Below are 15476 nucleotides of genomic sequence, written 5' to 3'. Positions count from 1 at the left end.
AGATTCTCAGCTAGTCTCGGGATTAGTTATCTAATATTCCCTGAGGTAGCAACGTATATATGCGCTTAACCCATGTATATATTTATTTACCTGATGCTCATCAACCCCTTTTTACCTCTAAGAGGCCTCTATATTTCGAGGTTGAATGTGTTTGGACCTCACGGTATGGACTACAAAGGCGCGTGCCGGATATAAAATGTACGAGCCTTCCCGTCCCTCATACTCCCTGAGTTCAGGTGCGGCTGTCCAAGGACCTGCTTGCCCGAAGACAATGAATCCGTGTTTTCCTTTTGTTGACTTCTAAATGTGACATGGGCTTCAAAAGGGGTTACTTTACGAGGAATGTATGAACGTTCTAGGATGGATACAACATTTGAATCAGCCAAGGATGTGTTGAGAAGATATCTATATACAGCACTGAGCAGGCAAGGGAGACGGATAATTAACAGGGAAGTAAATAGGCTATTATATGGCAATCTGCCAAAGACATAAGTCGATCATATTAATTTTACGGTTGATACTATCTATATACATGTACTGGGGTTCTGGAAAATTTCCTCTCGTGAACATATCCCTTGGAAGAGAAGGGATTGGCAGCGATTCACGGAAGAAGATGAAACAGTCTCGGCGCGCGGGTTAACTATGGAAATCTGAAAAGATGATCACTAGATATGTGAGACGGGCTGGTTGTTAGAGTTGACAGGGTTTATTAAAAGAATAACTATGTAAAAGTCGGCCAACTATGTAAGAACGTGTGCCTTGAGTAACTAGTTTATATGTGTCTATCATCCATCATTTCTTTGACTTCCTCTGTCCGATTCCGCTTAACCGACCAAATGTCCCAAGAGGTGTCTTTGGCTTTGCCGTCGATCCGCCCTTCTGGGCCCCAAGAGAATCGCCTTGAGCCCCTTGACGTCGGGCACCACCTCCGATCCCGAGGGCACTGACCGGAATGTCGGAAAGCGTCCTGTCGATGCCTCCGGTATTTGATCCATAAAGGGGAAGTGTTGTCGTAGCCATAGGTGAAGCTGATATCCCGTTCCTGTCCAATTCAATATCTCTCTGAGATCTACGCCGAGATCTTCTCGATCGTTCCTGGACACTCTTAAACTTGTCAAGCAGATCGGCCCATCGGATGGCACTCTCTTCGCGAGCCTTAAGTCTTCCGGAACGTTCGTATGGTCCACTGCTCGTTGATCCAGTCATCGTCGGCCTAGATACGGCAGTTAGCTTGGGATTGCGAATAGGCATTCTAATGTGGTTTGGCTTACGGTCGCACTCCAGCATACAGTAACCCGATATTACTGACGCTGTTGAGGCGGTTCTTCAACGCTGCGAACGCGGAGCTCTGTGGGAGCAGCATTAAAAGGCCGTAAAGGCATTTATACAAATAAGGATATTTATCAGGCTCGAGGAGTTGCAGGCGAAGGTCTTCCACAGAATTAGTAATGGCCTCTACCGGTGTGCTTCTGGGGGTATTGGCTTACAGGTAAATACCGGTGATTCGAGTAGCTGGACCAGTTTGTCTATTTGAATCAACATGTTGACAGTCATTTCTAACTCAGCACTGAAATTGATTAGCATAGGCGATACACAAAACCGGGAACTCAAAGACTCACAATATCTGCAAAAGATTATACGCTTGTTCATAAGCTTGAGCAAGCAAACACAAGGAAAATGTTGCTACAGAGTTGTGACACCATGATCTAAAGAGGGCAACGAAGAACAGTTGACCGTCCTAAAAAGATGTGTTAAATATATGTGATACCGAACTACAAGCCCAATATGACTTACTTTAGTTTCTAGGTTTCTTAATCGTTTTCTGAGATCGGCAAGCTCGGGGGCGGTTATGAGGTTGTTATTGAGATTCTGGATCATGATACTGGCAAATTCGATGTCCTACGAAAACATCAGCATTCAACATGCTCCGCCCGGGACGGAGAAAACCAGTGCCTTACCTCTTCCTTCTCAAGACAATCTGCTAGCGTTCGATATATTCGTTCTGGACTCAGGTTCATGCAAAGCTGCCTAATGATAAGATTACCACGGCCTTCAAGGAGCTTCCTGTCCGTCGAGAATAGTTGGAGGAGATCCACCATGAAAGATGTGAAATAGCTATCTTCACTGTTTCGAGATATCTGGGATAAAAGCTGCAAGTCTCGAGTGACAACAGCTTCTGCGGGGTCTGAGAGTGTTTTAAGGAGTGCTGGAAACGTTCCATCGTGAAAAGCAAGGACTTTCCGGGGAGCCTTTCGGTGAAGCATTATGAGCCACGCCAGTGCAGCAACTCTTGTGGCTTCGTTTTCATTTAGGAATTGAAGAGTAAGAGCATTGACCGCAGCAGCATAGTCCAGGTCTGATGTTTGCTCCAATGTTTGCTCTGATGGTTGAGTTGCTAATGCAGAAGTTGGTTCGGTCCTGGACGCCGGCCGTGACGTTTGTTTGCTGGACGCTATTGATGCCTGTCTTGTAACGGGAGTGGGAGTTCGGCGGCCCTCCCCTTCCTTACTGCTAGCCTGAACAGCTGCAAGGGGAGGGGATGTCTTGGGTCCCTCGTTTTGAGGAGCTTCATCCGTCAGAGAGACGATATGTTGCATAAGAGAGTTATTCACACGATTGGCTGCCTGCCTTACTTCATCCGAGCCGCTTGAAAGGGTCGGGAGTACTTGGGACAGAAGCCGTGGAACAAATTGCAATATGTCTGCGGGACTAATTTCGAAGAAGCTATCAATCCAGCGGAGTGCTGTTAACTGAATTTCATCCTCTGTAATGTAAATAATGAATTGTAAGTAATTGAATGAGAAGATAATATAATCACGGGCAAATACCTGAATTAGTGTCAACGAAATTGACAAGAATCTCCAGTATCTTCGAGTGGTCGACATGAACATCCTGACCGGGCACCCAGTCACCATAAGGGTTGTTAAGATGGTCTTCGTTGGCGGTGGCAGACTCGGAGTCTGCAATGGCATTGTCACTCACAGCATGTGAAATGCTCAATTCGGAGTCAACACTTTTACTATCACTGGCGGATGCCTTTGATTGTCCACTCTCATGGTCACGCCGACTTTCAGCAATACCCTTTTTAACTCTTGCTATTCGTTTTATCTCATTGAGAAACCTTTCTAGTAACCCCTGAGTTGCAGTATGCACGTCTCGATTTGTATCACTGAGAAATTTGAACAAGCCCCCTAAAAATGCAGGCAGGTAGGTAACAAGCTCGAGGTCGGGTATTGTGTCCAATAAGGTAAGCCATGAGACGAGAAAATTCCGAGCAAAAGGGTTTTGAACGAATATCCTGTCCTGAAGGAGAGGTATAAACTTTGCAAGTGAAAATGCCGTGGGTATATCCTCGAGCTCGTCTACGTCTTTTCCATCCTCTTCGTCTGATATGTCCGGCCGTGGGGCGTCCAGCGCAGAAACGTAGGAGGCTGCAGATTCAGCAACGATATCTTTTATCAATCGATCGAGGAGCTCTGCACCGTTCTTTACCGACAGCTCTGAATCCGATGCTAGCTTTATGCTCAAGCAGTTAGCATGCCGTTATTACAGTGGTGGCCTGGAAATAGCCACGACTAACCTTGCACAGAGCATCAAAGATATCGTTGAAGTAGAGTAGTATCTCCCCCTTGGCTACTTTGGCAATATTATACATGCTCTCACAGGCATAGTACCTAACTCGAGCATCCTGACCAGTAAAGCATGCCAATACTGGGGGCACAATCTCTTTCAGAAAGGGTGCAACCTCATCCTAACCCACTGGTTAATCGCTATTTTCTCTATCATTCATGTATATCTCCCCATTTCCGGCGTCACTCACGGATCCCAAAGCAATAGCTGCCGCCGCCAGGCCTATTAGGCCTCCATTTCTGGCATGGGGCTGGTGTACGGCGTAGGCATATTCATGGCATAACTGATCGATTATTCCCTTTATTTTTGTATGGTCACCTCTCGCGATAGATTCCCTGATCGTCTTCTCGAGCCTATAGAAAGGACAAAGTATCCCGTTAGCTTATTACTCTGCTCTCCTCTATCGATGACGGGGGCTTGATGAGACGCCTACTCCAAAGCACCCTGTTTCCTCTTATCGTAAAGCTTATCGTTTAGCAACCGCTGGATGGACGGGTCCATGTATATCGTTGCCATGGCCGTGCGTATATGGGAGATAGGCAGGCTAAGTATATCTGAAAAAGGACTCTGTTCGCATGCTGCTAGTTATCGACTCATGGCGGATCGATGCTGGTGTTGATGGGCGTTGAGAGGCGGCGGAGAGCAGCCAATTGCTGTGATGCTACAGAACTTGGCCGCGGCGGTGAATGAAAACGAAAGGGAGAAGGAGACTTCCGCTTATCAATGCCTGCAGGTAAGGCCGTAGGCTGTCACGGTTATCAAGGGGGCTGGCAGGCTTCTTCTTTCGAGCTGAAAAGTGAAGCTCTAGAACTATCTGACATGTAGGGCCTCCTGATGGTTTGTGTAGCAGAGAATCTGAGATGTAGCAAAACGTCGTCGCTATACCCAAGACACTAGCTAAACCGTCAATGACGACATCCCAGGCCTTAGCTCAGGGCGCATGGCTATATCAATAAAATATTAAAGGGGCATCAGTATAAACAAACAACGATTAAATAATTTTAGTTCGCTATATTCTACGCTTCGTTTCTTTGAATATTATATCAATCATGTGGCATATAAGAGAATCATCCCAAGACCTCGCTCCAGACATACTAAGGAAAAAATGACCAGGGCTGCTGACGGCCCCTAAGAAAGTGAAAAAGTAATACTCCAATTAATGGCTGATATACTGGAAGACAGCGCTGACCGCTTGCTCCGTCGTTTCCTGTCGTAACAGTAAGTCCTGGATCCGGTTCATAGGGCCCTTCTCGCCTGTGTTGACAAAATGGTTCCAAGAACTGGTGTCGCCGTACAGCATGGCAGGCGCCTTGATATGCTGTGCCCCGTCCGGCCTGCAACGTTTACACTTGAACGTATCATGTGTGTCGCTGGTCGTGTCTGGCTTAAACTGGAAAAGTTCTCGAAGCGAGTCGAGACTGAAGTGGCGCTCAACGTCCTCGGCTGAATCAACCACGCATGATGATAGTGACTGTTTATGCGACTGGCGTTGAAAGATCTTTTCCTCGATCGTGCCCGTGGCAATGAACCGGTAGACAAAACAGTCCTTTGACTGACCGTCACGCCACACTCGAGCCAATGCCTGCTGGTCAGCAGCAGGGTTCCAATCGGGGTCAAAGAGCACCAAGCGGTTTGCTCCAACCAAGTTGATACCACATCCGCCTGCTTTACTAGACAGCAAGAAGACAAATTCCTCTCCGTTGGGGTCGTTAAACTTATCGACTAGTTTCGATCGTTTCTTGACACCCATAGTTCCGTCCAGGCGTATACAGCCGTACGCACGCGCCCGGCACAGACGCTCAAAGAGGTCTAATGTCTGCGTGTAATTGCTGATTAGGACGATCTTGTCATTAGTATCCTGTCGGATACGTGCAAGCATTCGATCCAAGACCATCATCTTGCCAGAGTACCAAGATTTGACTTCGCGGTCGCCTCTGCGGCCATTGGACACTGTCATGTCTTCTGGGAAATATTGCTCGCATCCTGGTAGATCTTCTGAGAGCTTCAAAAGATCGGGATGATTGCAAAGCTTTTTCAAAATACCAATTGCCTTCAAGGGCTGACTTCCTTTACCACGGAGGAGACTCTTGATTTCAGGGCTTTGGATAAAGTGATTGTATAGGTCTAGCTGGAATGGAGCAAGGTTGCAGAAGACAACGTGCTCGTACTTGACGGGGAGGTATTTGGACAAAAGGTCGTTGCTCCTTCGAATAATGAACTTGTTAACGAGGTTGAGAAGTTCCGCGAGGCGCTCATTGCCTTTCTGCTGCTGTTCGTCGGTCCCGTCCGCATCACGGCCACGGAGAATAGGGATTTCGTACGTCTTGTGAAATTCACTGCGTGATCCCAGAATGCCTGGATTTGCAAAGTCGAGAAGACTAAAATATTCAGATAAGTCGTTTTGAATAGGCGTTCCAGAAAGAATAACACGTTTCTGGACATTGAGCTTGTTCAGTGCAACGTAAGTTTGACTGTCAGCATTCTTTAGCCGGTGGCCTTCGTCGCAGAGAAGCAGCCCGATTTGGGTATCTCGAAGCTCATCCGAATTCATTCGCAGTGTCTCATAGGAGACAATCAAGACAGGTCTGACAACTGAACGGCCAGAGGCAATTGCCCATTGCCTTAATTGGGATATAAGCTCGGCCTTCGAGGCTTTTCCGTCGATTACAAAGGGGTTGATAGCGTCCTTGCCCAGCCATTTCACTATAGTCATTAGAATACTGTATGTAAAAGCAGTAATGTGCAAACATACCCAGTTCATTTGCCCAGTTGCCTACTAGTGTAGCTGGACATGCAATGACAGCCTTTTGGACCGTCGGCTTACCTGCCTCCGGTGATTGTTTAAGTAAAGTCCACATCAAAGTAATGCATTGTAGCTATAAAGGTCAGCTTAATATGGAAAAAGTAACAAATAGAGGGACTTACTGTCTTCCCCAGACCCATACCGTCTGCCATAATGCACCCATTGGCATTCTTATCAACTAGTCCAGTGGTACATCGATAGAGAAACTACAAATATTAGGCATGATGCATATGATAAAAGCTATAATGTAAATAGAAACATACCTTTACACCTTCAATCTGATGTGGTCGTAAGATCTTTGCAAGTCTCGGATCAATAACAACGGGTACTTTTGGTCTTTCATCAACATTTTTCTTGATTCCTAATATCTCTGCTAGACTTTTATGCACTAGCGGCTGATCCAGCTTCTTTTGTTCGACCTCTTTACCATCTTTATTCTCAGAGTTTTCTTTATTTTCTTCTTTGTTATTCGGTTTATCGTCGATAGTTGGATCATAAAGTACGATTGCAAACTCTCCGCTAGGGTCATGTAGAGGTTTAACGACAAAAGACGCTCCGCACCGCATCCCCAGAGTCGGAGCGGCGCGGCCAGAACTATAGTCACCACTCGACTTGTCGATTAGAGGGACATGAAATCGTTGGCGAAAGGCGATTTCTTTATCTTTGACCTTGAATACTGGGAAGCGGTTTGCGTCACGGTTTGCGAGGGCGAGTCTATCCTCATTTGTCCATGGTTTGGCGCCATCATCGTCAACGCTACCATCTGCCCCAGCATAGTTCACTTTACGGCGTTTGCGGGCGGGTTTGTCAGACACTCGACGGGTCTCTGAACCAGGGCATTTGAAAGGTTTCGAGAGGGCTAGTGAAGCCTGAGGCCCAACGGAGTAAAGACGGCCAGTTTTGGAGGGCGTCGATCCAGCGACGGAAGACTTGGGTCGATGCCTATAGATGTAGTGTAAGTAACAAAGTCGGAAATCAGTCTCTAGGAGGAGTGATACGTACATCAAAACGTCCAAAAAGCTGCGATGGACCAAATGGCTGCCTTGTCGTTGACTGATGGAGTTGACGTCCAAACGCGTTTGTTTGGTTGACTAAAGAAAGTTCAGCGCGTCAAATCGCCAAATGCGCACGGTACCACGTGATCTTAATTTAACCTCGGTATCTCAACCCCCACCAAACATCCCACCTAAAGTGATATACGTCTTCAATAATTCCGAGGGTACCCTGTCAAGAGGTACATTGTGTTTGAATAGGCTACCACTGGTAGGGAGATGCATCAATGTCTGCAGATTTCTGGGCCGGGTACCTCAGCGGAGCCGTGGGGATAATCATTGGTAACCCACTTGATATAATTAAAGTACGTCTCCAAGCCAATACAGCCGGAGAAAGGGGATCAAGTACATACTCCCGGCAGTTTGAATCAACAAGCTCCTTAGTTCGAGGTACAATACTGATACTCAATATATACTTCCAAGATGCCCTTTCTAACATTTTCAATGTAGGTGCTGCGGCCCCGATACTAACATATGGCGCCTTAAACGCACTATTATTCACCAGCTACAACCGCTGCTTGACCGGTTTGGAACCCCGGGTGCAGAACCCTACAGAGCCCCTAGAGGCTTCCTTAAGCCAAATATGGGTTGCCGGAGCGGTTGGGGGGATGGTTAGCTGGCTGATTTCTTCGCCTACAGAGCTAGTGAAATGCAGAGCCCAATTGCAGAGTGGCACTGGTGCGGCAGCAGCATCTTCTTGGGAAGTTGCAAAGAGTATTGTTCGAAGCAATGGAGTGAAGGGGCTATATTTTGGCGGAGGCGTTACAAGCGTGAGAGATGCCGTGGGATACGGATTTTAGTATGCCTTAATGTTCCTCTGGATACTTTTCGCTGAATGCTAATGGAATAGTTTCTGGTCATATGAGCTATGCAAGCGCATGGCCACAAGGAGTGATGAAACGGTGCATCAGATGGCATTAAAAACGCTTATATGTGGTGGTATAGCGGGTATCGTGACTTGGGCATCTGTATTTCCCCTGGATGTCATAAAGACAAGGCTCCAAACTCAGGCATCCTTTGCTCCTACTACCACAGAGGCCCGGCCACTGCTAGGAGAGGTTCAGGGGAGGCCTAGAGTGCTTGGAGCATGGGAGATAAGTAGGGAAGCATACAGGACTGGCGGTTTTCGGGTATTTTATAGTGGGCTGGGGGTATGCAGCCTGCGAGCCTTTGTGGTGAACGCTGTACAGGTAAGCTTCCCTCTTTCTAAGATACCAACGCTCGTATAAGGAGCTAACCATGGATCCGTTGCAGTGGGCAATATATGAATGGATGATGAAAGTATTCAGCGAGAGGCAACTTATGGTAGCAATATAAATAGAGACACGCACCACTGCTCGGTGTGCTATGAATAAGACTGTATGATCCATCCAGAAGTAGCTATCTGTTGTCATTATCCACTGTAAGGGGTATATCCTCCTAACTTGGGTTCTGGTAAGAAGGTTCATTATCAGTTTCTCACTCGCTCAATTCTTGAGGAAATACGGGCTGGAACCAATCTCTCCGAATTTCAGTTCTTCCCCCTCCTTAAACCCCCATCTATCGACCCCGCGAGCGGGTTATAGCAGTCCACTTATTCGGGGAGCCAACCACCGAATATTCATTCAATCCATGCAGACAATACCCAATAATGTATACTTCATCCTCAGCTTGGTTATTTATTGGAAATGAACTTCACACCTCGGTCTCGATCTCCATAGCAGTGTTGCTATCGGTTGTCCTCGGCCCATTATCTACTCCGAGCCCAATTGCTGCCTCAGCTGTCTTCTGTGTATGGGGTTCATGTAGAAGCATTCGGAGCCTATCAAGAAGTTAGCCTAAGTCCTGGACAAGAATCATTTCCAAGCAGGAGAATGCTCGACCTTCGTTTGTGATTCTTCCCCTTTCTATGGGCGACAAGGTTATAATCACTTTCAAACCATTTGGCGCACTCGACACAGTAATGCTTTCCTAAACCGGGAAGGTCCTCGACGTCTTTTGTGTTGTGGTACTGGGTGAGATGCTTGCGCGAACGTAGGTCGGCCACGACTTGGTCGTAGTCCCTGGACAGAGGTTAGAATCAAACGGAAGGAAGATACTCGGAGAGTAGAGCGCACCTAGTACGGCGCTTCGTCTTTGACCGGCGAATTGAACCCATTGTCGTGTGTGTATTACGTATGGTATGGATATAATAAGATGCTTGATGCTGATCTGCTTTTGGTCTTGATATCTCTGTTATCAGCAACAAATTTTCTTTCGTGTGGAAATAAAGTTATTTAGTAAGCGCAACTAAACTTTAATTGTAATACATTTAAATCGTTATTGACTCCAAATTCTGATCGATGTCAACACTGCCTCCCTGGCGTTCCTTTGCATTCCTAACATTGACAGAAACATCGAGCATTTTGATTACGTGAGGTACTTATAGAGTGGAAAGCAGTGAACTTGAAGCTGTTTGTATACAGTATAGGCTGGGCTTGTACTCCGTATGGAGTATCATATGCTATGGGTGAAAGACGGCTCACAAGGTGCGGCTTTTGTGGGAGCGACGGTAACCTGCAGCAAATGAAACCCTGGTGAAGCTTCGTATTCATCTTGACGGAGAGGGACCAGATCTCAGACATCGGGCGCATAGGCCGGCCACAACCTGCTGTAAAGCATTCGTACGGTCAACAGTCAACAGTCAACTCCAAATGCTTGCTCAGGCACCGCAAACTTGTTGTCTTTAGTCTTTGTAAACGTTCGATCAAAGCAGTAGAAATGAGTAAGCAGACGGAAACAAATAGCCCGACAGCGGAAGAACCCTTCCTTTAAGGGTTTGCCTGTGATGTGGACGACGGAGAGAGACGGACCGTCTTGCCCCGTGACCCACTCGGCCGCCGTCGCCGTCGTCTCACGTGGACTCCACTCTGTAACGCAGCCAACCAGCGCCGTCCGATTTGGCAGTGCAGCCCTACGCTAGGCCCGTCTCGCTCTAGCGCGTCTGCAGACCAGCAAATTTTTCCCCAAGTTCTCATCTCTTTGCTTAGTCATTCTCTCCCAGCGCGTCTTCCGCCTCCGCAGTTACCCCCATCACGTGACTCTTGCGGGCACCTCGGCACAGGCGGGCCTTAGTAACGACCATTTGGCAGCTCGCTGATTGGCCAGTGTTGGGACCTTCTTCCCGGCTGCTCTGCTTTAAACCTCAACTTCTGCGACATCTTCTGCTTTTCTCTTCTTCTTCCTTCTTTCTCTTCACCAACTCCCTTCACCAAACCACTCCACTCTATATAAACCAGCTCCATTGCTCGAGTGCGGCCTCGACGGTGGATGACTCTTCCCTGATTTCTTAAGTCGTGCTGGAACATCGACTCTCATCATGCTCACCACACTCGCTCGTGCCAGTGCTATGGTGCGTCTTTTTCCCCGATTCTTCCTCAGGTTTATTATTCAAGTGCAATGCTAATTATCGTCTCTCTAGGCACCCAAAACCCGCCTCGTAAGTGTAGTCGGCCACTCTCTGGCTCCAATCGCTACGTTGACTAACCGCTGGGCGTCGTGTACAGCTTCTCGGAGCGCGGGGTTTTGCCTCTGCCGCTGACCTTGACAAGAAGGTCGAAATGACCAACTCGGAGAAGGTAAGAGCTCCAATTGCACCGGTTTTGGAGTAGATAGAGGCTAATTGACGGCTATAGGGCAACTTCATCAACTACAAGTATGTATTGAACTAGCGAGGCGAAATCCAAGCTTGAGCTTCATATTAACCGAACCGGGTAATAGGAAAATGGCCGAGAACCTCGACATTGTGCGCGCTCGTCTTAACCGCCCACTCACCTATGCCGAGAAGATTCTCTACTCCCATCTTGACGACCCCCATGGTCAGGAGATCGAGCGTGGAAAGTCCTACCTCAAGCTCCGCCCAGACCGTGTTGCCTGCCAGGACGCCACCGCTCAGATGGCCATCCTCCAGTTCATGTCTGCCGGCATGCCATCCGTCGCTACTCCTGCCACCGTTCACTGTGACCACTTGATTGAGGCCCAGCTCGGCGGTGACAAGGATCTTGCTCGTGCCAACGAGATCAACAAGGAAGTCTATGACTTCCTGTCTACCTCTTGTGCCAAGTACAACATCGGTTTCTGGAAGCCCGGATCCGGTATTATCCACCAGATCTTGCTCGAGAACTACTGTTTCCCTGGTGGTTTGATGATCGGTACCGACTCTCACACTCCTAACGGTGGTGGTCTCGGTATGGCTGCTATTGGTGTTGGTGGTGCTGATGCCGTCGATGTCATGGCTGGTCTTCCTTGGGAATTGAAGGCTCCTAACGTCATTGGTGTCAAGCTTACCGGACAAATGTCTGGCTGGACCACTCCCAAGGGTAAGTTTCCTTTCTCTAGCTTAGAAAGCATTGATCTTCAGCGTCTAACTGTTGCATAGATATCATTCTTAAGGTTGCTGGAATTCTCACCGTCAAGGGTGGCACTGGTGCTATCATTGAGTATCACGGTGAGGGTGTCAACTCTCTCTCCTGCACTGGTATGGGTACCATCTGTAACATGGGTGCCGAAATTGGTGCTACCACCTCCGTCTTCCCCTTCAACGACCGCATGTACGACTACCTCAAGGCTACTAAGCGTCAGTCCATTGGTGACTTTTCTCGCGTCTACGCTGAGGGACTTCGCCCTGACGAGAACGCCCAGTATGACCAGCTTGTTGAGATCAACCTCAGCGAGCTAGAGCCACACATCAACGGCCCCTTCACCCCCGATCTTGCTACTCCCATCTCCAAGTTCAAGGAGGCCGTCAAGGCCAACAACTGGCCCTCTGAGCTCAAGGTTGGTCTCATTGGATCTTGCACCAACTCTTCCTACGAGGATATGTCCCGTGCTGCATCCATTGCCCGTGACGCTCTTGACCACGGCATCAAGGCCAAGTCTCTCTTCACCGTGACTCCTGGATCTGAGCAGATTCGTGCCACCATTGAACGTGATGGCCAGCTCAAGACCCTCGAGGAGTTTGGCGGTGTTATCCTTGCCAACGCCTGTGGTCCTTGCATTGGCCAGTGGGACCGTAAGGATGTCAAGAAGAACGAGCCCAACTCCATCATCTCCTCCTACAACCGTAACTTCACCGGCCGTAACGATGCCAACCCTGCTACCCACGCTTTCGTCGCCTCTCCTGACCTCGTTGTCGCCCTCACAATCGCTGGTACCCTCAACTTCAACCCCTTGACCGACAAGCTCAAGGATAAGGACGGAAACGAGTTCCTGCTCGCTCCCCCAAGCGGTGAAGGTCTGCCAGCCAACGGATACGACCCAGGCCGTGACACCTACCAGGCTCCTCCAGCTGACCGTGCTTCCATCAACGTCGCCGTCAGCCCAACCAGTGACCGCCTCCAGATCCTCGAGCCATTCAAGGCCTGGGACGGAAAGGACGCCACTGGCATCCCAATCCTCATCAAGTGTGAGGGCAAGACCACCACTGACCACATCTCCAGTAAGTCCTCTCTACTTTGATAGCATATCCTATACCATAAGGTCGATTACTAACAGCATTGTAGTGGCCGGCCCCTGGCTCAAGTACCGTGGCCATCTCGACAACATCTCCAACAACCTTCTCATCGGTGCCGTCAACGCCGAGAACGGTGAGCGCAACAGCGTCAAGAACTTCGAGACTGGCGAATATGACTCCGTCCCAGCCACTGCCCGTGCCTACAAGGCCCGCGGCATCCCATGGGTTGTCATCGGTGACTGGAACTACGGTGAAGGTTCTTCCCGTGAACACGCTGCCCTCCAGCCCCGTCATCTCGGTGGAATGGCCATCATCACCCGCTCCTTCGCCCGTATCCACGAGACCAACCTTAAGAAGCAGGGTATGCTTCCCCTTACCTTCGTTGACCCTGCTGACTACGACCGTATCCCACCAACTGCCATGGTTGACTTGATGTGCACTGAGATCGCCGTTGGTAAGCCAATGACTCTCCGTGTCCACCCCAAGGATGGTTCTTCCTTCGATGTCCAGCTCGCCCACACCTTCAACGAGAGCCAGATCGAATGGTTCAAGAACGGAAGCGCCTTGAACACCATGGCCAAGAAGGCCCAGTAAACAGCTACCCCTTGACTTAAGCCTAATATTGTCTTAATTTTCAGCCAATAGAGGATTGAAAGGGATTTTTATATTGCTTTGCTGTTTACTGTATTACTTCTTCTTTGCCCGTTGGTTCTATGTGTGTTTCTCTTTTTTTCCTTATGTACCAAATACACCCCCTTGCGCCTCTTTTGTCGAACTGATGCTTTTGTTCATGTCCTGTTGATGACGGTGTGGAGGTAATTACTAGCAGTTGCAGCTTGGTCGTATTTCATTTTGTCAACTTGCCTGTTCTACCTTATCTCAAAAGCCAAAGATCATGTTGCTTGCCTGCATGTGTATATATACTACTTGAATATTAATTAATTCAGGTTTCTTGTTTCATTCTGGACTCTTCAATCCTTCAATTATTCGGCTTCTTTTCATCTGAACTCGACTGCTTACTAAGAACAGTAAATAATTTCAGCCGAGGTAAAGTGTTATTGAGGCTGCCTCCTATTGTCTAAGAGAAACCCGCAAGAGATAGAAAACATACAAATATCCAATATTACTAGCTAGCCATATCAATACATCAGCTCTCTGTCCGTCCGTTCTGCTCGCTAAGGTTGGATAGATCCTTGAAGGCTACGGACAAAGATACCCTAATTCTATAACTATCATATCTGCTTATCATATCCCCCGGAGGGAACGTGGACGGATACGTTTGCCGATGGCAACGCAACTGGTCCCTCTCGCAGAGGTCGAGAGACTCAGTGCCTCTGTGATCAGAATACTAGGGGGAAATCCGGGCAAGGTACGTCTGGGCCAGCTACCAACACTCGGTGCAAGTGGGCTAACTCGTTATCCCAGTTCACGCTACAAGGTATGCGCATCTGCTTTCACAATATTACATCATGCAGAGAGGCCAACAACAAACGCTGCGTAACCAGGAACAAATACCTATCTACTAGGCCGTGGAGCTAAGCGCCTTCTCATCGACACTGGAGAAGGCAAGCCGTCATGGTCAGTGGCGTTGCAGCAAACACTCAACACGGAGCGGGCAACTGTTTCCCACGCTCTGCTCACACACTGGCACCACGATCATGTCGGAGGTGTACGGGACTTGAGACGGATATGCCCTGAGGTGCAGGTGTACAAGCATGATCCAGAGCAAGGCGAAGGGCAACGTGGCATTGAAGATGGACAGGTGTTTAGTGTGGTAGGAGCAACAGTGAAGGCACTACATACACCTGGCCACACAAAAGATCATATTGTGTTCTTGATGGAGGAAGAAGAAGCCATGTTTACCGGTGATAGTGAGTACAATTCTTCCCCTGCTGCTAGGTGATTAGAATTACTTAGCTGAACTGTCTACTTGGAAGACATCCTGGGCCATGGTACGGCGGTCTTCGAAGAGCTAAAGACATACATGTCCAGCCTGGAGAAGATGGCCGGTCAAGCTAGTACAAATGGCAGAGGGTACCCTGGCCACGGCCCCGTGGTTGAGAACTGCAAGTCCAAGATAGCAGAGTACATCCGGCATCGGCAGCAAAGGGAAGACGAGATTCTGCGGGTACTGAAGTACGGTTCGCTCGATAGCAGCCAACCAGGTGATACGAAACCTTCCGGCTGGACTCCTATCGAGCTGGTCAAGGTTATATATGCTGCAGTGCCAGAGAGCTTGCATCTACCTGCTTCGCATGGAGTGATACAGGTCCTGAACAAACTGGAGCACGAAGGTAAAGTGACCAGCGATGAACAAAGTGGGAGATGGTCTTGTAGCAGCAAAACAGCGGCCTTGTGAGGGTAATTGAATGGCCGCCAGCTATCAAACCCTTGCGAAAGAATGTGTTAGGCAAGCAATGCGAGTTCCGTTGCTTTTATCCTTAATCATGGAATAAAAACCCCGGGTGGCAAGCAAGGACTTAGTTACCGCTTCTATCAACAGATAAATAGCTACATCTCG

At 48.5% G+C, this 15476-nt stretch overlaps 6 protein-coding genes across 6 annotated transcripts; 3 read left to right on the top strand and 3 right to left on the bottom strand.

The window, feature by feature from the left end:
- Positions 1-792: 792 nt before the first annotated feature.
- MGYG_00460 (vacuole morphology and inheritance protein 14) lies at positions 793-4146 on the bottom strand (the record flags this gene model as incomplete). The annotated part of the gene is made up of 10 exons (XM_003176324.1): positions 793-1213; positions 1272-1431; positions 1488-1567; positions 1620-1738; positions 1795-1899; positions 1959-2764; positions 2829-3516; positions 3581-3751; positions 3821-3983; positions 4064-4146. The coding sequence occupies 10 exons, from the start codon at positions 4144-4146 to the stop codon at positions 793-795; spliced, it is 2796 nt and encodes a 931-aa protein (XP_003176372.1).
- Positions 4147-4786: 640 nt separating this feature from the next.
- On the bottom strand, positions 4787-7437 carry MGYG_00459 (DNA repair and recombination protein RAD54; the record flags this gene model as incomplete). Its single annotated transcript, XM_003176323.1, has 4 exons — positions 4787-6333; positions 6383-6506; positions 6556-6639; positions 6697-7437. The coding sequence occupies 4 exons, from the start codon at positions 7435-7437 to the stop codon at positions 4787-4789; spliced, it is 2496 nt and encodes an 831-aa protein (XP_003176371.1).
- Positions 7438-7712: 275 nt separating this feature from the next.
- On the top strand, positions 7713-8802 carry MGYG_00458 (solute carrier family 25 member 45; the record flags this gene model as incomplete). Its single annotated transcript, XM_003176322.1, has 4 exons — positions 7713-7875; positions 7936-8284; positions 8336-8675; positions 8740-8802. The coding sequence occupies 4 exons, from the start codon at positions 7713-7715 to the stop codon at positions 8800-8802; spliced, it is 915 nt and encodes a 304-aa protein (XP_003176370.1).
- Positions 8803-9159: 357 nt separating this feature from the next.
- MGYG_00457 (hypothetical protein) lies at positions 9160-9622 on the bottom strand (the record flags this gene model as incomplete). The annotated part of the gene is made up of 3 exons (XM_003176321.1): positions 9160-9286; positions 9348-9527; positions 9582-9622. The coding sequence occupies 3 exons, from the start codon at positions 9620-9622 to the stop codon at positions 9160-9162; spliced, it is 348 nt and encodes a 115-aa protein (XP_003176369.1).
- A 1200-nt stretch (positions 9623-10822) lies between these two features.
- Positions 10823-13549, top strand: MGYG_00456 (aconitate hydratase; the record flags this gene model as incomplete). The annotated part of the gene is made up of 7 exons (XM_003176320.1): positions 10823-10855; positions 10925-10942; positions 11010-11081; positions 11139-11158; positions 11224-11822; positions 11882-12940; positions 13005-13549. The coding sequence occupies 7 exons, from the start codon at positions 10823-10825 to the stop codon at positions 13547-13549; spliced, it is 2346 nt and encodes a 781-aa protein (XP_003176368.1).
- Positions 13550-14240: 691 nt separating this feature from the next.
- Positions 14241-15314, top strand: MGYG_00455 (metallo-beta-lactamase superfamily protein; the record flags this gene model as incomplete). Its single annotated transcript, XM_003176319.1, has 4 exons — positions 14241-14324; positions 14381-14393; positions 14461-14826; positions 14893-15314. 4 exons carry the CDS (start codon positions 14241-14243, stop codon positions 15312-15314), a joined length of 885 nt encoding a protein of 294 aa, XP_003176367.1.
- Positions 15315-15476: the final 162 nt, after the last annotated feature.

The sequence above is a fragment of the Nannizzia gypsea genome, genomic scaffold (genome assembly GCF_000150975.2).
Source record: "Nannizzia gypsea CBS 118893 supercont1.1 genomic scaffold, whole genome shotgun sequence".
NCBI classification, from domain to species: Eukaryota; Fungi; Ascomycota; class Eurotiomycetes; order Onygenales; family Arthrodermataceae; genus Nannizzia; species Nannizzia gypsea.
This window is presented reverse-complemented; position numbering and strand designations above follow the sequence as displayed.